Raw genomic sequence first — 25,847 nt, forward strand, 5'->3', positions numbered from 1 at the left:
ATTTATTATCTTGCATGGAGCCAGGCTGCTTTTTGTACTATGCAATAATGAACATCATAGAAATGATCTCCTAGGATGACTCTTGCTTTATCTCCCCACGGTATGTAATGAAAATGTTACACCATCGTCATATGATTAATATCTTCAGAAATCTCATTGGCTGGTATGGGGTGCGACTTAGTTGTATTGTATGCTGAGCTGAACAGTGGAACCTGCGGCTTATCAATGCAGTTATCAGTTTTTGTCTCTGATTGTCTTGCTTTAGGATTTCTAAGATAAAATATATTCCAAGTTACGTTGTTATATAGGTTCAAAAAAGACCTAGGTCCATCAAGTTCAACCTTTCTCCACCAATTATACATTTTGTCACTGATTTGAACAAAAACTCATTATGGCTTGTGTCTAGTGGTGAGCGCAAGTGCTCGTTATTCAAGTTTGCCTAGGGTGCCAAGTATCGCAAGAGACATGTTTGAGTCCCACATGGTTCACGGTTGTTAGACAGCCACAAAACATGCAGGGATGTTTGTTAAGCAATCCCCGTATGTTTTGCGGCTGTCCTGACAAACACAGGCAATCCCCACATGTTTTGTGGCTGTCCTGACAAACATGGGCAATCCCCGTATGTTTTGTGGCTGTCCTGACAAACACGGGCAATCCCCGTATGTTTTGTGGCTGTCTTGACAAGCATGGGCAATCCCCGTAAGTTTTGTGGCTGTCCTGACAAATATGGGCAATCCCCGTATGTTTTGTGGCTGTCCTGACAAACATGGGCAATCCCCATATGTTTTGTGGCTGTCCTGACAAACACGGGCAATCCCCATATGTTTTGTGGCTGTCCTGACAAACACGGGCAATCCCCATATGTTTTGTGGCTGTCCTGACAAACACGGGCAATCCCCACATGTTTTGTGGCTGTCCTGACAAACACAGGCAATCCCCGCATGTTTTATGGCTGTCCTGACAAACATGAGCAATCCCCGTATGTTTTATGGCTGTCCTGACAAACATGGGCAATCCCCGTATGTTTTGTGGCTGTCCTGACAAACATGGGCAATCCCCGTATGTTTTGTGGCTGTCCTGACAAACACGGGCAATCCCCGTATGTTTTGTGGCTGTCTTAACAAACATGGGCAATCCCCGTATGTTTTGTGGCTGTCCTGACAAACACGGGCAATCCCCATATGTTTTGTGGCTGTCCTGACAAACACTGGCAATCCCCATATGTTTTGTGGCTGTCCTGACAAACATGGGCAATCCCCGTATGTTTTGTGGCTGTCCTGACAAACACTGGCAATCCCCATATGTTTTGTGGCTGTCCTGACAAACATGGGCAATCCCCGTATGTTTTGTGGCTGTCCTGACAAACACGGGCAATCCCCGTATGTTTTGTGGCTGTCCTGACAAACACGGGCAATCCCCATATGTTTTGTGGCTGTCCTGACAAACACGGGCAATCCCCATATGTTTTGTGGCTGTCCTGACAAACACGGGCAATCCCCATATGTTTTGTGGCTGTCCTGACAAACATGGGCAATCCCCGTATGTTTTGTGGCTGTCCTGACAAACACGGGCAATCCCCATATGTTTTGTGGCTGTCCTGACAAACACGGGCAATCCTCGCATATTATGTGGCTGTCTAACAGCCGCAAAACATGCAGCCGCAGGGACTGAAACATGTCACTTGAGCACTCGCGATACTCGGTGCATACCCAAGCGCCCTAGGCAAACTCAAGTAACAAGCACTTGTGCTCATCACTACTTGTGTCTTAAAATGTACAACACAACTGCTACATGTGTTTTTATGAAAACATATATCTTCCATTTCCAAGCAGTTAATGTATGTCTCAGGCAGCCAGTCACAGTAAGAGGAGAAGTTAGCTACTTCCTCATGCCCTGTGACAGTGTTAATTAAAAAATACAGATGTACTCTGAAACGCTATATTATGCAAACTTGAGTATATGACATTGGAACTGCATTAATGTTATAGAACATATATTAAAAATTTAAATTATTTAAGTCACAAATTGGCCAATTGGATAGCCATATAAAGTTTAGGGTCCCAACGAAGAGGTACGCCTTGTCGCTGGCTGTTGGGCTCCCACAAATTGGCCAATTTGTGCACTAAGTACCTTTATTTTTTAATATATTTTCTATAGCAGTAATGCAATTCCAATTTCATATATTCAAGTTTGCATATTATAGCATTTCAGAGTACAGCTGTATTTTTAAATTCTAATGACTAGTTGTCTCACCTTACACCTATTCACACTTGTCTTATTCTGTTTGGAGGTGCTGGTCAGTTTTTTGATATTTCTGTGACAGTGTTAAACTATACTTTGCAGCATTTATTATAGGTGATAGCGTAGGGTGAACATGATGGTCCTGGTGTGATTTGATATATCAACAATGTACAATTAATAATTTCTTCACTGTTACTAGATTGTGTGTGCACACCTTCGAACATAGAGTCAATCAAACATGTTCCTGTATTAAAAGAAGAATTAAGATTAGTTCAGTCCCCTATAATTGATTTACAAAAAAAGAGTAAGGAAGACCAATAGCTTGTCAGAGAAAGAATCCCACTAGAAATAATATAGACAACACATTGATACTTCCTTTCACAGAAATCTTTATATAATAACTTTCAGAAATCTTTTCATAAAAAAAATTGTCAGAAGCGAGTTCTTTTATGGACACTTTTAAATGTTGTGTCACATAGTAAAAAAAAAAATCTATAGATTGTTCTTCCTACAAATTTAGCCCATCTGAAAACATACTAGCAGCTTTTTTTTTTTTTTTTTAAAAAAACGAATTTCTATATTATATGCAAGTTCTATGAAGCCAACATCACAGTTACCGACTTTATTGTAGTAGAATGCCTGTTTCACATTGACACATCTAAAATTCAACATACGTTCCTTAAAAAGAACACCTTGATGCTGTGTAAATGTTAAAAGCATACCTGAACCAATATGTCTGTGCCTTATTGGCGCAGTACTTTCCCAACACAGTCTTTAATAAGATCAAAGTGAAATTCTGACACTTTGATTCTTGTCTTTGTTAAAGATACAGTGCAACAATGTAAAAAATAAATGAAAGGAACAGTATGTTTATATCAGAAACATTCAGTACAGAGAATTTACTTACTACGAGGATCACTAGCAAAAATAAGTCAGAGTTATATACTTAAAAAACTGGGAGCGTTACAACTCCAGTGAGGGTTTTCATCCAGTTCCAGAATAGCAAACACAAGATACATCCATTCTTACCTTCCTAATACTCCTGAAAAACAGCACAGTAAATATAAGTGATGAAATTCCCATTGGCTGCGTGTCCTTGCTTTCCTGGAACTTTAAAGTTGCTAACTTGTTGATTGGTGAGGGTTTGACCTCTAGGACCTGCACCAGTCGACAGCCCAGAACACTTTTATGTCTGTTACAGTGAATCGGGAACAAAAGAGAAACAGGTATATGGCGTGTCCACCTTGGAAAGTCAAATAGGAGTAGCAGTGCAATTTGTCTCCAAAGGGATTTTTTATAAAAAATAAATAAATAAATAACAATAAAAACACAACACGTTTCGGCTGTGAACCGCCTTCTTCAGGTTTCTACTTAGACACCTGAAGAAGGCGGTTCACAGCCGAAGCGCGTTGTGTTTTATTGTTTTTTAAAAAATAAACAATCCCTTTAGAGACAAATTGCATTGCTGCTTCTATTTGACTTTCCTCGGTGAAAAAGCCATATACCTGGTTTTTCTTTTGTTACTGTTTTCCGTTGGAACTCCATTGGAGGAACTTCCTATAGCTCACTAGGTTGGCTGCAGCCTTTTGCATATGGAGCAAGTCATTCCTAGTGTTGTGCCTCAGTTAGCACAGCCAAATCAGGTGAGCATTGCCAGTTATTCTCACCTGTCTACCAAATCTCCACCTACAAGTCTTAGATAGCTATACACTTTTCTTCTCCTTCCCCAAGGGAAACCCATTTTTCACAGAATGGATCGGCTTTAAGCAAATGCAATCTGCGCTCCATTCATCCCCTGTTTTTTTTTTCCAGCAAACCCATAGAGAATGAATGGAGCAGTGATTAGGTATCTGACCAGCTATGCCATCTAGTATTGAGGATAAAAGTTACCCATTCTTCCAGTTGGTGCGGTTCCCAGTGGTGGAACTCTCACCGATCTTCAAGTTATCACCTATCTCATGGATAGGTGATAACTTGTTTTCACCGGACACCCATTTCACAACTTGAAGAGAATGAGTTCAATATTTATTTGAAAAAGAAATATAAGCAAGTGCATTTCCATATCTACTCCCGATACTTGGAAAAAAATACTAATAAAGCTGGAGCCAAGTAACACAGAATCGCACAACTGACCACATGATAAGGGTAACAGCTCACCTTCCTACCTTCCCTGCACAGTGACCATTGCACAGAGCATGCCCACAACATTCTTCCATAACTAGAATTTTTTTAATATTTGGCTGTATGTGGTAAAAAATATCTCTGAAATTGCAGTTTACCTCAGACCCCATGACTAACTCTATTGTTATGTAAAAATAGAATAAAAAAAGTTACAATCTGAGAACATAACAATTTTGAAAAGAAAGTGGCTAGTTTTAATTATTTAAAAATCCTTTTTAATTACTTCTGTGAACGGAATAGATCAGTATATGTTAAAGAAGCACTTCCATCAAAGTTTTTATCCTCTTAATATATTGCAATCATCATATTATATAGCACTGTGTACTTACAATTGCTCATTTTGCATTTCTACCCAGTAAATTCTTCTGTTTTCCATTAGATCTATGACATCATGTGATTAAAAACTGACCAGCTAAATCCTTCTAAGAGCTATGTAGAAACAGGAGGTCAATTTTCCCTGTATGAGTCTTGAGTCACTGCAAAAGTCCCTGGCAGGGGGGAGGAGCGGAGCTGGTGGGTCAGGAGTTGAAGAGGAGAATAATAAATGCAGGGACAAGAGACTTCATGTTTCTAAATAGAGCAAAGAAAAGAGAAGAATCAGCTGGGTAGAAAGGAAAAATGTGCAATTGTAAGTACACAGTGCGATATAATATGATGACTGCAATATATTAAGAAGATAAAAACTTTGATGGGAGGAATGCTTCTTTAACTATTGAAGAGAGGAGTTTGTATGTTTTTCCCATGTTTGCATAGGTTTTCTCTGGGTTCTCCGGTTTCCTCCCTTACTCCAAAAACATACTGATAGGAAACTGAGATTGTGAGCCCCAATGGGGACAGTGATGATAATGTCTGTAAAGCTCTGCGGATTATGATGGGAAAATATAAGAAATGCATACTAAATAAATAAATTAATGATGAAGAATAAAAATATTTTAATGATGCAAAAGGTGGTATAGAAAACCTGACTATCGGTATAGAATAGACCTCTGTTGGAGATGTGGGCAGAATAGTGGCAACATTCTACTTTTAGTGGGAGACTCATACCCATGCGGCATTCATATATCCATGTGTCACGGTCTGACTACCGATTGCGATGTTCGTACTGTCCACGGGATTGCTGACCCAAAGACCCAAACTTGACAGTTTCATAGGCATATATCACCTGTGGAGTTCAGATCAGGAGACTTGCAGAAGGTATGTGCAGCACTGACCATACTCTAACCATGGCACACGAATGTGTGAATGCGGCCTTAACCAGATGTACCTGTCTTTCAGCAGAGTTAATACTATTTTGGCTTCCACAGCCAAGCTTTACTCTTTTACAAAGATCTCCAAAGTTTTATGATTGCGACAAACAGGCTTTCCCACTCTTATCCCTAAATTGCCATATGGCTGTCTAAGCTCCACCAAGTTTGTCCATTTAAAAATATTGTCAAGGTGGGAGTCACTTTTTTTATCAACGTGGCAGTGATGGTTTGACCACTTTTTCTTGATGTAAGATTATCCTTTAGAGCAGTTGGTAAGGGGGTTATCTATTACTTTACTACCCCTTCTCAACTGCTGAAGTGCCTCACATAAAAATAAAATAAAAAAAAGTACACTCACCTTCTTGACTGGCGCCGGTCCTACGATGTCAGCGCTGTGACTCCAGACAGTCATGTGACATTAAAGCGCACCTGTCAGCAGGATTGTGCTCAGTAAATTACATACACTGTCAGATGGGCGACATTAAACTGATTAATATAATACCTTGGTTGATTAAATCCGTCCTGTGGTTCTTGTCTAATCTTTACTTTCAGTTTGGAGATAATGATATGCTCGTGCTCCGGGGCGGGCTATGGGGGGCGCTCTATCTGGTGCTCTGCTTACATATTCATCTGTATGCTCTTATGACAGCTCACTGTGACTTCACTGACCTGCTTCCTATTTTACCTAGTCTCGCACTACTAGATTCATTATGTAAAGTAGGAGGAAGGTCAACCCCGTCTGGATCGAAATGTTTGGCCCTGATAAAATAATAAAGCTTATTTTCACATCCCGTGCTGGCGCCGTTCCAGTGGTGTCGGCACTCGCGGTCCCGGGGCTCCCGTGCGGTTGTTGTGGCTTTTGAGCCAGCACCCAATCAGAGCTGGCATCACTGTCCCCGCCTTCATACGATCATCAAGAGGAAGTCAGAGATCAGCTGCAGCCCGGATTTCCTCTTAATGTTCAATCCGTGCGAAGGTGGAGACAGTGACGCCTGCTCTGATTGGGTGCCGAGGTCACGTGTCACAACAACCACACGAGAGCTCTGGGGAGAGCGAGTGCTGACACTGCTGGATCGGTTCCAGCACAGGAGGTGAGTATAGGCTTTTTTATTTTATCGGGGTCAAACATTTAGATCAAGAAGGGGTTGTCCTAGTAGTTGACAACCCCTTTAATATCTATTTTTTTTTGTGTACTTCTTAATTTCAGAAACTAATGGACCACATCTTTATCAGTTCTGTTTGTAGGGATAAAAAAAACTCCTTGCATTTGGCATAACGGCATGTCATACCATTCTCTATCATTATTGAACAGATATGTATCCCACATGCTAATTTTATTTCTTCTTGCCTAATGCTTTTATTATGTCTGAACAAAATAAAAAGAGAATTTGCAAAAAGCCTTTATGTAAAATGCATCTCTGCAAAAACGACAAAGCTTCGATGAGTCAAAGGAAAGGCAGAGAGAACATAAAAGGTTCATTCACATCTAGTCTGGATGGGTAACAAAAGAGCAATATTTGTAAAATGGCTGTTTTATCATAGGCATTTATTTCACATTGGATGCAATTTAGTGCAAATAAGTGGAAAATGCAGTGGCCGGCAAGTGGATTAAATCAGGCGAAACAGCAGATGAGCCCGTCCTAAAGAAAATACATATTTCAGTCTGGTTATGCCCTGGAAAGCAGCATGATGTCCATGAAGTAAACATCACAAATTACACAGTTTCCTATTTCGATAGCACCAAGATGAACCTGTAGGGAAGTTTATTATTAGGTCATGAGCGGCATATAAACTCTCATTTGTACATTCCCAATGCTAACGGAGACAGTGTGGGAAATAATGCACATTAGGATGTTTTTCCATTTAGAAAATGTGTGCTAGATTGTGACTGTGCATGGAAATAATGCATTGTTTTATCATATTGGAATATGTCAAATATTTTTGCATGTGCAAAACTATTCACCATTTACCATGTTTTTCATTTGAGAATTTAAAATCATAAAGGAAAAAAAACAACTTTCATTTACTGAATATATTTTCAATTATTGAGTATACTCACCCCATTATAGGGTTTATCTACCTTATTATGCAATTCATAGTTCATGGAGGAAGACCCTCTATATAGGACACTCCTCTATTAGTCAGATTAAAGAGCAGTTAAAAAGAGAAGCCCTCACTCAGGAGGATCAGTCTTGCGTGGATTATACAGACGTTTTTGTTTTAATATAACACTCCAAGGAATGGTTCAAGACTAAGGATTAGGTCACCAATGTCAGACCATGGGGGGTCCTGAAGTGTATAGTGTATGGAGCCATGACACCACAGCTCAGTACAATGAAGCTCAATCCCCAAATATCATGGATCCTCATTAATCTACTTCCTCTTCTCCCTTCCATGCACTCAGTAGCACTTTGTATCTGTACTTGTACAGATACTGGCTTGGGACTGGTTCATGCAACATTATTTGAATGTCCCTATTTATTATATTGATGGCTGGATCTTACATGACAAGCACTTTTTTTTTACCTTTTGTGTCCCCCCTATTTCATCATAGACTGTAAGCTTGTGAGCAGGTCCCTCACTCCTCTTGGTTTGTGTTGATCTGTGTGTTACTCGTTAATGTCTTATCTTCTTTGTACAAGTTCCCTCTGAATTTTAAAGTGCTGCAGAATATGTTGGCTCTATAGAAATAAAAATTATTATGATTATATTATTAGAATAGGACTAGCGTTTTTAAGTCACTTCACTTTTCTTTGGTTGAACTTCTGAAGGTCGAGGTGTTGTGACCACTTTTGGAACAGATACTGTGTTACCAAGTTTGATAATATTAGAGACTGTTTGCCTTGTTCTGTTGGTTGACAAAATTGTTTCCTTTTGTCTCCGCAGATACTTTTGCAAGCAAAGTAGCAGCTATTCAGGATCAATATGCTGATGCCTCCATAGGTAATGTCACCGGTAGCAACGCTGTGAATGTTTTCCTGGGGATTGGCGTAGCATGGTCCATTGCTGCCATTTACCATACAGCTCGTGGAGAGGTGTTTAGAGTCCAACCTGGCACGCTGGCTTTCTCCGTCACTCTTTTCACCATTTTTGCATTCATAAACGTTGGTGTCCTGCTCTACAGACGACGGCCTGAAATTGGCGGTGAGCTGGGTGGACCACGGACTGCCAAGCTTTGTACATCGGCCCTCTTTACTCTCTTGTGGCTCTTGTACATTTTCTTCTCATCCATGGAAGCCTACTGCCACATACCGGGCTTCTAAATAAACACTCCAACATAGTAAATATATAAATATATATAAATATATGTAGAATGAACAGAGGAAAAAAAAAAGAGACATTGCCATTTCCACTTACCTGCTGATGGAATGCACCTGTAGAAGCGTTCCTTTTAATGGGTAGGAGCAAGAATTTAAGGTTTCTTACCCTGGGGCATCATGTTGAACTAGGCATTGATGCAGGGACATCTTTGCAACTGTATCTAAAACAGTGTACTATAAATGTTTGACTACTTTTATTTTTGAAATGACTAATCTGAATGCTATTTGGGCCTTTTTGTTATAATGTAAAGATGCCGGAATTACTAGTAACTATTTTTTCGTTGATGTTATTGGGGAGTGAGAGGGGGTGAGAGTCCGGAAGAGAAACTTTACTGATATTCAAATATCCAATGCCAAAAGTTTATTAACCCAAGTGGCAAATGGAGAAGTCGCTTGCCAACAGGATGGGTTGAAAATGTTTATTCTACGGCATTTGACTTTGCCATGCTTTAGTAGATTCACGTGTGGACAAGAAATGAGTAAATGGAGACAAAAAAACAAGTAGCCTTCTCCTCTCCAACTAACTGTTGCATTGTAACTAGCATGTGTTCCCTGTTCTAAGTCACCAACCTACAATGAGTCTTTCCTGTTTGTGCTTTACCTACATAAAAAATGACCTTATTAGAAGTCCCTTGGTGGTCTAGACAACTTGTCTGCTGTCACGTAGACCACATCCAGAGCCATCCATGCAAGAGTCTTCTGGGCACCTATCCATCCATAACCATACTCATGTCTTGGAATGTCCTTGTTCTATGTGTACCGTTGTGCATGAATGAAAAGTATTTTGTGTATGCCGTAGCTTAGCGATTATCCCTCCCCGTTAACCCATGTTGATTGAATGTGAAAGACATGGATGTGTTTTTGTGATAGGTTTTTTTTTTCCATTTTTTCGTTACTTGTTTTTCTTTTGTAAGGTTTAGGGGTTGCTTTGTGTATTTGAGTAATATAGACAACCTCCGTAAACTCAGCATAGTTCTGTACAAAGTACAGTACAGTATGGCAGCATAGAAGTAATGAAGGATGTGAAAGCCTCTCTATTTGCATTGCCCATTGAAGGGTTTAATATGGGTCTGATGCAGATATTTAAATACCAAAAATGTGCCTAGGAAATTAAAGAATTATTTAAGGAAGTATTTATTAGAATTTATATATTTTACAGTAACTAATAGAGGCTATGGATTGCTACTAGTGGGTTATATCTTAGACATATCACCTTTCATTATTATAGCACATTTTCCACAATTATTTTTTTGAAAGCAGTGCCATTGCCTTGTAGTAGAAAAAAAACTGGATTTTTTATAGACTTTCTAAAGGGAATTAGTGGGTCTGTAGTCCTAAATAGCCATCAGCTTTGGTCTCAGTTTTCTTTATAGATGTAGGCGTTTTTTCAGTATCACATCTGTTACATCTGATGTAACTGTAATATATCATATATACATATATATATCATGCAGCTTACATACAACACTGTTACCTATTTTGAAGACCATCTGCTGTTAATTTGAAAGTGTGGCAAAAGTATGACTTTGTTGCCAAAAGATACATTATCAAATTACTAGCACAATATTGATAACTCTGCTTTGGATGTTTTCCAAGGAAAAAGTCTCCGTCCATATTTATATTCTGTTGCAAAAACTCTATAGGAAAACTCCAATATCATTACTGTTCAGCAAACTTAAAAATTAGCATGCATTATTATTATTAAACCTTGAAGTGCCCTTCTGGCCGCACAGATACTCCTTTTTCACATAGAGCATATCATGCCTACCTGAATAATACGATATAACTGTGCCAACCTGGAGCTCATCATAAAGACTGTTACAGATGAAGCCAATTCTAATGATAGATGATGATGATTTTCAACAGCTGTTGGGACCTATGTTATGTAGATTATTGATATTGAAGGGTTTAGGCACTACTTTTTTATAAATGGCCTACCCTTGGGATATGCCATCAGTATCTGATCGGTGGGGGTACAAAACACGGCACGCCTGCGGATCAGCTGTTACCAGCGGCTGTAAGTTCTCAGATGATGCTGGAATACAGGGAAAATGAATAGGGAATGGATCTGCAGTACATGGCCACAGCCACTATAGTTTTAATGGTGCTGTAGTGTTCCGTCAGCATTCAAGAAATTCTGTCCACCACCGCCGATAACAAATGATAGGCGGAGGTGCCAGATGTCACACCCTCACGGACCAGATATTGCTAGCCTATGTTAAGGATAATCTATTAATAACAAAGTAATTGCTAAACCCTTTAGCACTAGTGGGAAGTAATATATAGTAATCCCTCAAATTACAATTTTAATTTGTTTTATGAGAACCATTAAAACCTGATGGAAACTGGTAACTGGTTCCAAAACTACTAGAATTTTTTTTCCCAAAATAAGGAAATGTAATGATGAATAGTTGCTGGGCGTTGATCAGTTATTTTCTGTACTGTAGGTTTTCAGAATCCTTTATGGTGATAATAACATGAAGCCTATCGCTTATTGTCCAGAGTAGGAAAGGCGGAGGACCAAATCTTACATATAGCAATTAGAGCTGGTACTAGACATTCAGTACATGCACTTTGGTAATACACTTTGATGTACCTACCTTGCACCTCAAGTTGATTTACTAATTTACAGTCATTGAAATACTAACTCTTAACTGGATGAATTTTCCAGCTATTCACAAATTCTGTAAATTGACAGTATCCCTGATGGAGACTCTAACTTGAATGTGGCTTTGAAGTACTGCCTCCTATATACATTAGATGAAAGCCAAACGGGCCAAATTTGTGTGGACCTGTGGACCATTTAATGTGTATGAGGGCCTCTCAACTCTCCTCCGACAAAAAGAATGATTGGGTATGTTTCAATGCCTGATCCTTAAAGTGGTTTTTCCCATTAACTAAATTCATTTTAATGAATAGATCTTTTTATAAAAATAAGTTCCACAATTAGATGTTCAAAAAAATGTTCCTGAGCTGAGATAATCTTATAAATGTGCACCTGCTGTGTACTGTGTAATGGCTGTGTCTGACTGTGCAGGAACATGGTCTGATCATACCACAGCTCCTGGGCAGGGAAGGAAGCAAAAGAGTATACAGACAGGACAAAATGGGATTACAGCTAATTCTTTTTGTAAGGTAAAACATTTTACTGCCCATTTTTAAGCAATGTTTTACCTAAAAAAAAACAATCAGCTGCAATCACATCCTGTAATATCAGTTCATTTTTTGCACCCCACCCTGTCCAGGAGCTGTGGTATGATCAGACCATGTTCCTGCACGGTCAGACACAGCCATTACACAGTACACAGCAGGGGCACATTTATAAGATTATCTCAGCACAGGAACATTTTTTTTAAATCACATCTAATTATGGAACTTATTTTTGTTTTCAATGATTTTTATTGAAAATGTTAAAAGGTATGATAAGGGAAGAGGAGTGGAACTTATTTTTATTAAAAAAAAATCTACTGATTAAAATGAACTTTGTTCGGGGGAAAACCCCTTTAAGTTCTCCTGGGACATTAGAGATGCCAGTCTACCCCTCTTACTATTGAAAACACAAAAAAATAAATTTATGTGAATTGGGGGTGGGGGGGAGTGTCAGAGATAGTTATCAAAGGCGCATGGGAATCTTTACCACAGCCCATTATAATTTGAACCTATTGTAGTTCGTTATAGAAATTAACTCATTGATATACAGCAATTTTTCAATCAAGCTTCTGCTACTTTAATGGCGTTAGCTAAATTTTTAAAACTGATGGCTTAACCCAAGTATAGGCCATCGATATTAAATCGAGGAGAAGTAACTATTTAGTACTCGTCTGAACAGCTGGTTGAAGATTCTTACAGCAGCTTTTTAGCTAGATTGTACTTTTCACAGCAATGATACAAGCTATTGCAGCATTGTCCTATTTATTTCATTGGAGCGGCGCTGCAATAGTTTGCATTGCCGCTAAAAAAGTACAGAAAGGCAAGTATGAATATGAGTGCAAGCTGCTGTAGAGAGTGCAGATCTAACATTCATAGTCTATGACAGGGTTAAGCCATTAATTTTAAAAGGCCGATTAACCCCTATAAATCTTACTGTAAGGCCTGGTTCATACAACCTTATTTTTGGTCTGAGTGCTTGTCCGTGAAAAAACTGACCAATGTCATTAAATTGCGCTGTTCAGATGAGCAATTTTTTTTTAACAAACCAAGTCTGCACTTGAAAAATTTTGCAACACTAGTTTCTTCTATGAGATTCGCTAATACCAAGTCTATGGGTACGCAAAAAAAATGGATTCCATACGGATTATCTGTGTACCATCCAATTTTCACAGATACATTGCTGTTCTTTCATATATAAAAAAAGGTAATTGGTCTTGTAAATTTTAATAACTGCTGATGTATAAAAACGGATGCCATATGGATAACAACTGAGATGAAAGTCGCCCGTTTTTTCTAGTTGAAAACTTCCATTTTGTCAAAAGTTGAACACAACATCAAAATGCAGCTTTATGTGACTACAGGTCATATTCCATTCTGCAAGATTTCTAGAATGGTACTGGTGTAAATTTCCATTTCCCTTACAAAAAATAGAAATCTGTTCATGGCAGCTTTTTACGCATAAGTTTTAAAACTATATAATAATAAGATTCAATCTAACGCCAATATAGGGAATATTGCACTTACACAGACAGAACTGGGGTCTCAATCTGCCCAATTTGATCGCTGCTTTCATTGTTAAACTTTAAAAATTATTTTAAAAAAAAAGCTGAATTCTGGTTCCCGTAAGCAACACCTCCAGTTATTGCCCACTTATTTTTTAGACATGAGGCCCAATAAAAGCCTGCTATAAAGATAATGCTATGTCATGCTATCTTTTAGTATACCATATCATTTGTAGTTTTGACCCTGAATGATATAAGAAAAAGAAAATGTTATTATCCCAAATTAGACATATCACGGAAACAAAAAGAATTCAACAGACAAAATGCAATGATTGTCGTATGGAGTGGAATCACATAATCAAATCTCTTTCTAGGCAAAAATGTAGAATGTATTATTTTCTCTTCATAGTCTTACTTACTTGGTAAAGAATTTTGCACAAATTATTTTACACAGGTAATTAAGCATATAATAATCCATTGGAAAGATACCTTGTGACTAAGCAATAGGTACAGTAGTTGTACACATTTTCAGGAGTATGTTATGTTAATTTGAGAATTTATGGTTTAACTGTTTAGTATGTTATTTTGTCTGAACACTGCCTTTATTGGCTTAAAAAAATAATTTGTTTGTTTGAATTATTTATTGATTGGGGAAATTTCCAGATAAGTGAAATCCCCAAATTGTGCCCTCTTCTTGGTGCTGATTCCTTTAGTTCCCATATACGCTGACGGGGGCCATAGACTGCAGTGGTGACGGCAGAGTGAGCGTGCGCTCTGCCGTGCACTTTTTTTCGGGAGTGTACACCTACAGGAGGTGGACACGTTGGCTACTACATCTGAGTGTCCGCCTCCTCTGGTGTACACTCATGGAAAAAGTGCACGGCACACCATTGCAGTCTATGGTCCCCATCAGCACATACGTCCAGACCCTGTTTTGAGGGGGATTTTGGATGTATGCCCTGACGGGGACACAGAACGCAATGTGAAAACCCCCTTAGCCCGCCATCACCTACAGCTGTTACATCATAGCTAGATCTTAGATGTTATCAGGAGTGGGCTTAAGTGTCACCATATCCCAATTTTTGCCCTTTGGCTTGTGGGAGAACTGGTTTTTGGCACCATCTTTCTAGGGTCTTAAAACAATAGTCTGATCTGCATGGATTACAATTACCAAACTGTTATCTGACCTGTCTGGATTGGTCAACTGTGAAGAGAAAGCTTGATCATATTTTAGAAATTCCCCAAATTCCCATATTTGAGAACATTATATAACCCAAAATGACAATAACATTTTCAACTTTGATACATTAGCCATAAAGACAATGTGCCAGCACCTTTTCTTCTGACATAAAAGTATGTTTATGCCAGCATATATGTAATAGAGAGAAATTCCAGATGGCTGATATTCATACCAGTTAAAAGCTTATTGTACTATGCCAAGGATTTTAAGATCTCAGCTTGGAATTTTGCTCCTTTCCCTTTCTGGTTTAAATAAAATTAATTCAAAAATTGTACAATTAAAGTACAAAATTCTTCTTCAAAAATATAATGGGCATTTTGTTGTATAAGGATCTTTTGAGGGAAAAAACAATTAAATATATCACAGTTTAAATGGTGTGAAATATATAATTTAAAGTGGTATTTATATAAGTGAGGATATATTGCTAAGTTATACCATCACTCTTCAATTGTTGTGGTTCGATCCTCTGATACCCCCACAATCCTGAGAATAAAGGGGACACAGCATCGTTTCCGGCACCCTGGCTCTGTAGGAAACCACTTTAATACAGCCATGTTGTAGTTTGCCATACCACAGATGACTAGGGGGCCACTGTAAAGTGGGTGCACCGGTTACATTATCACTGAGTCTCTTTCATTTTCAGAATTAGTCGGTGTCTGGGAGTCGGATCCTGGCCATTAAAAAAAAGTAACAAAAATAATTTTTGTTACATTTGTTACATTTCTGGCAATGTGTAGTTTATGAATTTACTATAAATTGAATCAGTATAAAAAGATTTGGGCCCCGATTAATCAAAACTATTTCACCACTATTATGGCCTAAATTGCTTTGAAAAGTTGCAAAATTTTGGTGCAATTCCAAGTTGCAACTTTTGTCATTTTCACTTCAGTTTCTTTCAGCTGCGCCAAAATGAGCAAAGCTGGGGCAGGGTGGGGTGTAGCAGGGGCGTGATGCCAGAGCTCATCTTATTCGTGACTAGCTTCAGCGTTCCCTTTGCCTAAAATCTTACTCCAGTCACTGACTGGAGTAAGATTTGTGCACAAAGGTGCACACCACTTGTCACACGCTCCTGATTCATTAAGAGGTGTGCGCCTCTTTATGAATCAGGAGCTTCTGACTCTACCATGCTCCCTCATGAAAATCGCCTGTCTTGATGAATCAGGGCCTTGATGTTTTACATTTTAGCTATTACAATAGAAACACCAAATTTTGCACTTTTGTCTGTTGTTTTTTCCTATATTTGTTTTAAATTCACTTTTGTCCTTGCAAATATTGCAGTCCTATCTTTACAACACTACTCACTGCTAATAATGCATGCTTACCAACAAAAATGAAAAAAAAAAAGAAAAAATAAAATAAATAAAAAGTTGCATTTGGGGATTTGGGGAAAAAGTTGTCAATCCTTTTTTGCCTTGCTTAGGTTCTGGAATAAAAAAATATATATTTAAAATTATATCTCAGTACACGGGGTTTCATGTTTTCTTGGGTTATACAGATTTAACGAAAGGGATTGAAGTTTTTATTTTTTTTCTTTGAAACTTTATAGTGTGTTTTGTGCACCAATGTAAGATTAAGCACGTATACTGTGATAATTGTTTGTGGTTCACGTTCAAATGACATCATCACAATATAAATGGAAACTCTGAGGTTTATTGATGACATATGATACTGTACATACAATGTATTATCTATTTTCTTTGTCAATTGGCACTTTTTTTTTTTGCTTTCATGCTTATAAAAATAAAAACAACAAAAAAATTAAATTGTTGTGAGAAACATTTTTCATCTTGCTTAACACTGCCAAAATAATGAAACCTTTTTTTGCCATGGATAAAAAAATGATTCATGATTTATCAATTCAGGGATTCAACCAAATTAGAAATTTGGGATATAAAAGGGTAGTAACCATAATCTTAAAAAAAAAAAACTTTAAAAAATTTATTTTTAAATTACTAAAAACTCAACCATATAACAATGAGTGAAATATGTTCAATTTGTGATGGAAATCTAGCCATTGTCTATGGATTCTCCATAAACTTGACGTTTTGATTCCTCAATGTTTGTCACCATACAACTTCATTATCATTATTAATATCATTGCTATGAAATCGCTAAATATTTTCCAAAGTATAAATATATGACCGACTAGTGTTCATTTTCTTGTGTATTTGCATTATTTTATACAAATATTGTTTTTGTTAATTTTTTAAAAATCATTCCTAAATAAATTCACGCTACACAGGAATGAAAGCATTTTTGCAATGTGAACATGTTTATATGTATGAAAGGATATAGGTGAAGAGAAGTGAACATTACACGATATTTGGTTTCCCTAATCTGTCATTTACATGAAAAGTTTTAAGTATGAGAAAGTGTCACGGCCATAAAGTGAACCTGTAGTCATCTTTGCTCCTTTGTGGTTGTTATATGGTTTTAAAGGGAATCTGTCACCAGTTTTTTCTACCTCATCTGAGAGCAGCATAATGTAGGAAAATAGACCCTGATTCCAATGATGTATCACTTAGTTTACAGCAGTTGTTACACAATCAGAGGTTTTAGATATAGCATCGAACCCTGCCCATACCACAGCTTTCTCTGTATATTGTCTATTGACAGTAAGCTGTTAATTAGAGGAGGGGCCGTGGTCAGACCAGGGCTCAGGTGCCATGTAGTCTAGGCAGTGATAATCTCCTCGTGATATAACATCCATTGTATGGAAACAACAGCACACAGCCTAATAAGTGATATATCACTGAAATCTGTGTCTCCTCCTCTACATTATGCTGTCCTCCGATTACATAGTGAAAAACTGCTGACAGATTCCTTTTAAAGCATGCTCATGTTCTACCTGGCTGAAAATGAACTTTTATTTTTCTTTTTCATCTCAATATATATCTAAGTTCTCATTCAGACATCAGTAATTTTTCTTGTACGCAAAACACAGACCAAGTTTCATCATAGTTTTTTCCACGATTTTCATCATTGTTTTGGATCAGATTTTCATTAGTGCTTGCTCAGTTTGTCAGTTTTTACAATCAGAATTTGATCAGTTTTTCTTGTATGAAAAAAAAATTGATGGAAGCATCTTATACTTCCGCTATCAAATACTCCATGAATAATGGACAGCGTACGGATAGCATCTGACTTGTTGTCTGATTTTTTTCATGGATGCATAGACTTGCATTTTGGACAACCCCTAAAAGGCGCTTGGATTTCTGTGGTTAAACTTATTAAAATATATATATATATATTTTTTTTATCACATCTGCGTTCATAATATTTTTCCATTTCCAGTAAATCTTACATACTTATTTCTTATTTCTAAATGAAAATAACTTTTCTACAACTGGAAACAATTTGCAATTAAGGAATTTAAATGGAGAAAATCAATTACAAGTGGGTAGTAAAGCCTACAATCACTTCCAAAACTGAGGTCTGTAGATAATTTTCTCTGCAGTAGTCCTTTTCAAGAAATGTCAAGACTCTTTAACAATAAACAGTACAGTACTTTGGAAAAAAAACTCTTAATATTCAGCATAGATTGGTATTTTTGGAGCCAAAGAAAGTCAAATAAATTAATTACTTAGATATACATGGAATGAAGAATTATAAACTTTCCAGTCAGTAAAACACTGCAAGTCCACTATCTTTGATGGATGTTTTTATGATAGTGATATGTTTCACAAGCAAGGGACTTTTATCATTATTTTATTGCAGAGCTTAATAATTCCTACTGATTTAAAAATTACGAATTTACTAATAAAAAATATTTCTCATGGAATGTACAACAGTTTTCCATTTTGGATATTATTACATTGACATTATTTGTCCCCAGATATTACATACACATCTTGCAAAAAATAAGTTAAAGTTTCCCAAGTGAATAAAAAATAGTTATAGCTTCATTATATGATCAAAGTTGTATGGCTGTGGTGATGCTATGTCATAAATTACATCCGTGTAAAAATTTAATACAAGATTCCAATCAAACATTGAGATATTTTAAATGAAAATATGACTTATTTTAAATGTTTACATGTACATAATATTTTTTGTTATCAAGCAGCCTACGGTCATCTAGATTTCTTAGATCCTTTAGAATTTTAGAAAAAAAATGTAATGGTATTTTTATAGTTCGGTATGGGAAACCCGCAGACAATTGCTAATAAACAATAGGAAAACAGCGGCTACTATATTTGTGTATGTGGCAATTTGTGCTTCCAAATGGATAATATAGACATAAAAATGACTATTGTTTATCCAAAATGGAAAGACCAAATTGGTTTATATATATTCCAAGTAGTTATTGAATTATCTATTCCTTTTATAAGGATTACTGATTTACATGGTTTCTGTGGAAATCACTACTGAATGTACAAAATTAGAAATGTAAGGAACTGAATACATAAAGGGGTTTTCCAAAATTATTCCAATGTAAGTAAATCAAAGGAAATGTTGATGAAATAAAGAAATAATTATTACTTACCTATTGAATCCCTTACTATTCATATGCCGCCACTTTAGTGGTCCCCATCGGTACTGGCAGAGATGACGTCCTGACCATCATTCACATAATGAACGCCAATCATTTCAATCCTCAACACAGTTTCATGTTACCTCCTATCAACCTGCATTCACTGAGGCATGAACAATGTATTTATGATTTATGGAAGCTCTGACACCTCCATATTTTCTGATGTAAAGGGGAATTTTTAGCAAAGCTTTCTAAATTGGGACTACACTACAGAAATTTTTAAGATTTGGAGTAATCATATTTACATTTTCTGAAAGTGAATTTCACATAGAATTTGCCCAAAATTCTTGGCACGTTAGGATGGTTCTAGTTGCCAGTAGATGTGAGGCCACCTAACTAAAATGCCACCTGCTCAGGAGGCCACAACTGTGCAGATTGGAGAGGTGGAGTGCAGGAGCCCATCCTCCTGAAAGATGATGTCCCTGAAGTTGGAACCTAGACTTTTATGGTCCACCATACATGTTTTAGATTGAAAAACCTGCCAACATAGGATTCAATGTAAAATACATAGCTTTTAATGTTATATGGTGCAAGCTTTTCATTACTCAATGTTATAGATAGATGATAGACAGATGTGGGATAGATAGATAGACAGACAGACAGATAGATAGATACATAGATAGATGTGGGATAGATAGTCATTTTAAATATGGGACTTTGAGACAGTCTTTAAGTCGTGTACATTTTCACTACATCAGTCATTCTACAGGTGGCCCTGTTAGACTTTAGGCTCCATGGAGGGTCTTCAAGAAGCTATGTAATCATTCCACTCCTATCTGTCAATGTAAATTATAAAACTAGTTTCTTTTATTAGAGGAAAGCTGCGGGGCACTCACCTTGTGAATCATTACTGCAGTGTCAAACACTTTTAGCTTTTTTAATTCTTTGACCTTTCTTAAAATTTCAGTCATGTTCCAGTAACCCATGCCTGGCTATCAATCAAAGAGACACGGAGATGTAATTAAATGTTGTTACAGGAGTTCTTAGTTAATCCCTTAGGAGGAGATTAAAATGAGTATGGGCTTCAGCGTAGCTTCCATCTGTTAGCTCCACGGTGTGCCGATATGAAGTGCACTGCAGAGAATGGCAGTACAAGGAGCATATCATCGTCCCGTGCCTAGTCATTTACCGTGGACTATTTAGTCAGGCTCTGCAAAGGTTGGCATGTTACTGCTAGAAATACATGAACTCATACATACTGTATTACAAATATCTCAAGAATTGAATAAATACTTTTACTGCAATAAAATATGTTTTCAAACTGGCCCAATACATACATTAAAAGTGATTTTGCAAAGACCTTTAATTTTTAAATAAATGGGCCACATTTTCCCCCACTGTGGATGAGCGAGTCCAATAGGTGACCACTAAACAAAATGTAGTCATAAAGCTACCATACACAGTAGTCAAATCTTAGAAGTCTAATATGTATTGGGACCTTCCAACTTTCCCTCGACAGATGATTATGGAGGAGATAAGGATCTGGCATGTCCAATTTTGGACTGTTGATTTTTTTGTTCTCTTATAAGCCACTGATCTGACGGCAACTCTCTCATAGAGAACGCAAGAGAATGATCATTCGTGTGTACTGAGGAGCGGAAGAGATAGCTGATGGCCAAACCATTGTTTGGCTTACAGCAATCTACTGTCTATGAGGCCCCATACAGATTAATAGTTGTCATGCACAGCTTAACTTCTGCCCTGGGCAACTAATTGTTTCTTAGTATTTGGGAACCACCACTAATTGTCAAAATTGCTACAGCAAGTCCATACAGTATCTAAACTGAGACATATTGTTAAGCTGGTCATTGACGGGAGATATTTATCAACAGACCATTGATAGATCCAGCTAAATTTGGCCTGATCTGCTGATAATCTGCTGTCTGCGGTGGGCATACACATAACAGTAACAACAGATCCTTCTAAAATAAGCTGCCAATTATATACCGATCGAAAGGACTATGGCCAACAAGTTTTCCAGGATAGAGTTTAAAAAATAAAAAACACGTTCACTCTTATGCTCAAAAAGTGTATTGAGTATTCATATATCCAGCATCAGGCAAGAAGATATTAGTCTATTTTTAATTTTATCCCAGTCTAGGTTATTTGTGAATCAACCAATAAGAATTAGACCCTAATGGCAAGTCATTAGCTCCAACATCAAAATATAGCAATTTTTTTTGCTTGACTTTTAGGGCCTCTGTCAAAGAACCATTATTTTATCTTAACCTGGGTCCCCTGGAGCATCCACTAGCCCTCTGGTGGTCCACTTTGACCCTGATGTCATATATCTTAAATGTTTTAATGTTCAAAAAGAAAACTATGACATGCCAATATTCTAAGTATCCATGCATGGCTCCAAAGAGCGATATTCTTGAGTGACCTACAAAATAGAAGACATATTGATGGTCAAAGTAATATTTTGCCATCCTATATTACAATTTTAGTTCCTAACCTAGCTGAAAATGTTTTCTTTTGCTATGTATGGAACTAGTAGAGCGTTTTAGGTCATCTGTATGAATTTTATGTATATGAAGCTGCATGGCCACCCAATACCATGGGCAAATTGAAACGTCAAACCTGATAACTGTGCATTGAATATTTTTAAAAGACTTTTGAATGGCTGCTATATTGTATTGACATATTAATATTAATGAAAATGTCCTACCACAAGCTGTTGCTTGCATCGGTATAAGTCAACTATGCCAAGTCCATCCCACCATATCTGACAAACCATCCGTATATGTGCTCTCTCATCCCCATTCCGCTGCTACATGTAATAAACCACATAATATGTGACCAGAAGACTTCTATATTCATTTTCAGGGATAAATGCCAATATACAACCTCTTGCTTTATATGGCTACTCTGTATACAATGATTCCCAGGTTAAGATAATTTATTTTGATATATGTATATAGTGTACTATGATATAGACGTATCATACGTGCTGTAACTTTTGCTTTTTATCTTTATTTATGTATCTGTATAATAAAACAAAAGCCATAATCTTATCTTTATTATATCAGCAGGAATGAACTTGGTCCGAGCCTCTATGAACAGTCAAGGCTACGCTTTAAATAACATAAATACAGATCTATGTAATAATGGGTAATGGGCTCTAGTGTTGATTTCAGTCATCTCCGTTGGCATTATTTTGGCAGCAGTTAAATGCCTTCATTAAAGTGATTTGAGTGGAACACTTGCCATTTGAGCAATCAGTTGATTGTACCCTATGAGCTGCAGTATGTTCAAAGTTATCAGCTATCAAAGATGAAAGCAAAGGGGAATTTATTGATTACATTAAAAGTAGTGTTATGACATTGCTCTGATCCTACTGAATAATTGGCTTCAGCTAAAATCAACTGGGGACCTAAAATGTGTCTTTTGGTACCAGAGGATGATACACAAAAGTCTCTGATAAGATAAAAGCTCATTAATATATTAAATGAACAGTCGGGATGATACATTTGTATAAAATTATAAGGGTAGTGTTTAAAATGTAAATAAATTATACAGAAAAAAGCTAATAATGCATTTGGTGTAAGTTCGGAAGTGAACATTGGAACACATACCAAAGTAAAACATGGGGGCAATGACAGCATTTGTTAAGTCCATACCATCCTTCTAATTCCTACATCTAAAATTGTATTTGTGGGGGAGCAGTGGGATGTATCATCCAGATATAGTCTGGGATTGGCAAAGTTGTTGGAAGATTCTTGAATTTTTCACATCTCAGTGCGGAAGGCCCAGAGGGTATGAACTAAGACCAGAAGGAGGGTGCAATATCCAGGAATTGTGTATAATCCTGTATTTCATGTTTAGAAATAACCATGTATGATGGATTCTTAATGCCACTTTGGAACAAGCTGTATAGAAGATTTGTTTGCCACCCATTTAATGTCTGCTACTTACCTCTCATGTAGTCAGGTGTCTATGACCAAGTCCCTTCTGCCATTTTACAAGCACAATGCTTGGCATTTATTTATTTGTGGTAGCAGAGTGTGCCAGGCAAAGGCAGATGAGTCTAGTCTGTACCCAGCTCTTAGTACAGCAGGAAAGGGGAGGACTATATATACTGATCTACAGAGTGTGTACCACTGAGAGTAGTAGAGATATACCATAGTATTTACAATATGCATTCTCAACCTCTAACATACGTCTTTTATATCTTTTCTAGCTAACGCCCTAGTTTAAAGGGAATCTGTTCAGATTTATGTGCCTCCCCCTCAACCACATGCAGTATTAAGCAGGGGCGGGCTCCCTATTTACAAACAGCAATAATTCACTGTGAAATGCTGCAGCGTTTTCAAGAAAATAGAACTGACAGTGGGAAGAAGAGTCAAAAGAGTGGCTCCGCCAGCTCCCCATATACAGGCAGGGACCTGCCAATCAAGCCACCAAAGTGTGCGGGAAGATGACGATGGGATCAACCCCCTTGACTGCTCTTCCCATTCTGAGCTTACTTTAACACTATGTTTTCTCTAAAGTTCAGCTGCCCGTTTAGACTGCTCCTGGTTCGGGCAGCATGTGTTTCCTACCAGGTTCCCTTTAATATTCTGTACTCTACGGACTTTCCACTTTACCTTTGGAATTCTCAACATTCAGATATGACAGAACTGATTTGTCTCTGATTTTGTGCACAGTCATAACCCTAAGTGGTTAATCATAAAATTATTGTTAACTTGAGTTGTGTCAAATGGTAAACCGAGTTCTGCTAAATCCACGTATGTTATTGTCTGCCAAAAGCGTAATACTTTCTGGTTTTATCAATGCTAAGCCGACTTGTGATGAAACAACTGTTCTGCTGGCTTCTTCATGGATTTGTCTACTTTGAGGCCTCCATCTTTGTCAGCGATCATCCGCCCAACCAACTTCGCTCTAAACAATGGATGTAATAGCAAATTTACAAATATTTTTTTATGCTTTGCAAAGAGGTTCTGGTTAGTGATGTTTACAGGATGCCTGAAAAACTCTAAATGTAATGGTATCTGCTTGATGAAATGGTGCGTATGTCATTTTTTTTCCAAACGTGTGTGAATAAAGCTTCTTCGAGCTGTTCTATATACAAACTGTACTGCCAAAAACACTCTGCTCAATGTATTCTACATGTTTGAATTAGACAATTGGAGTGAAACGTATTTGATGTTAAAAGATTTTTTTTTTTTTTAACTTAAAAAATAAAGGTTGCTGCTCCAGCCTACTACAATGGGTTCTAACTTTTACGGAAACCAGCAAGTGGGGGTGAATACTTTTGCATGATATGGATTTTTTTACATATAAAGAATGTATTATCAATGGATTTCTTTTACTGTAATCTGGAATTTGGAAGTTATGGATTATTAATGCCTGTAGTAACCATTGGGACCATAACCCCTTATACACAAGCAGGTGCTGGGATTCCTAATAGCACAGCTCTTGTGTGTGGTATGATAGAGCATAGATCTATTGAACTTATCACTGTGCATTTTCTTAGAAAACAACCTTGTGCTGATTACAGTCATATGGACTATATACCTTTCTGGACTACTACCCATAAGTGATTGAAATCTGTTGCCAAGTATGTTATGGGTGCAAAAAAATAAAAATAAATATTTTATTTCCTGCATGCTGCCTGACGTATGTTGTGATTTGCAATCTGCGATTTATAAGGACAATAATAATAATAATACTGAAAGCAATTACTGATATGTCACCATGGTCTGTGTGTACCTACTGCTGTTTGTCTATATCAGAAGAGCTGTCTATCATTTGTGTATATTGTGGCAAACCTTTTTACCTTGTATCTCTGTAATATGTTACCCTCCCTTGGCTTGGAATGATCCGTTGTGTAAAAATCATTGTCCATCACTTGACACCTTTCCTAACACTGAAATATAAATGTTTGTAAATTCTTCATTCATTTTGTCTCTTTGTATGTATCTCTGCTACAAATTTTTGTCAGTCTCCAAGTCTGTAATAATAATTATGTAATTTTCTTGGTTTTATCTTCCTTATTTCTACCAATGAGTGTTTCCAGTTTCCAGTTGTACAGTTACATAACTATTGCAGTGGTGTTGTGATAAGAATGATACATTGAGGCTTCTTTTCTTTAACCTGCGCCTATGAAATGCTGGGATCTGATTGGTTGTTATAAATAATGATTCAACTAATGCATTTCACAGATAAGCCCATTAATATGGTAGTTATTCTATGTTTGTAAGAGGGTCAATGATTGGGACTAGGAGAGGTTTGATAAGCCTGAGTTTCCAAATGAGAATTGCTGTCAAATCCTGAGGACTGATAAAAAAAACATATTTTGGGTTAAATAAGTTTTTGTGGGGTTTTATTGTATTTTATTCTGGAATACACGTGGACAATATTTGATTTGCACGTAGACATGACAAACATAAATGTGATGTAAAAGTTAACAATCTGACATTGGGCTTTATC

General features: G+C 37.2%; 1 protein-coding gene across 3 annotated transcripts in view; it reads left to right on the plus strand.

Annotated features, from left to right (window-relative positions):
* Positions 1 to 25,847, plus strand: part of SLC8A1 (solute carrier family 8 member A1) — a 798,808-nt gene that overhangs the window by 422,288 nt on the left and 350,673 nt on the right. For 2 of the 3 annotated variants that reach the window (XM_073672538.1, XM_073672539.1), the window contains exon 8: positions 8,556 to 25,392. In XM_073672538.1, coding sequence (XP_073528639.1) covers positions 8,556 to 8,932 — 377 coding nt within the window. In that variant the 3' untranslated portion in view covers positions 8,933 to 25,392. Of the gene's footprint in view, positions 1 to 8,555; positions 25,393 to 25,847 lie in introns of those variants that run through there. The other variant, XR_012318097.1, reaches the window with a different exon arrangement.

The sequence above is a fragment of the Phyllobates terribilis genome, unplaced genomic scaffold (genome assembly GCF_046119375.1).
Source record: "Phyllobates terribilis strain yellow unplaced genomic scaffold, ASM4611937v1 Scaffold_3__8_contigs__length_932513732, whole genome shotgun sequence".
Taxonomy (NCBI): Eukaryota; Metazoa; Chordata; class Amphibia; order Anura; family Dendrobatidae; genus Phyllobates; species Phyllobates terribilis.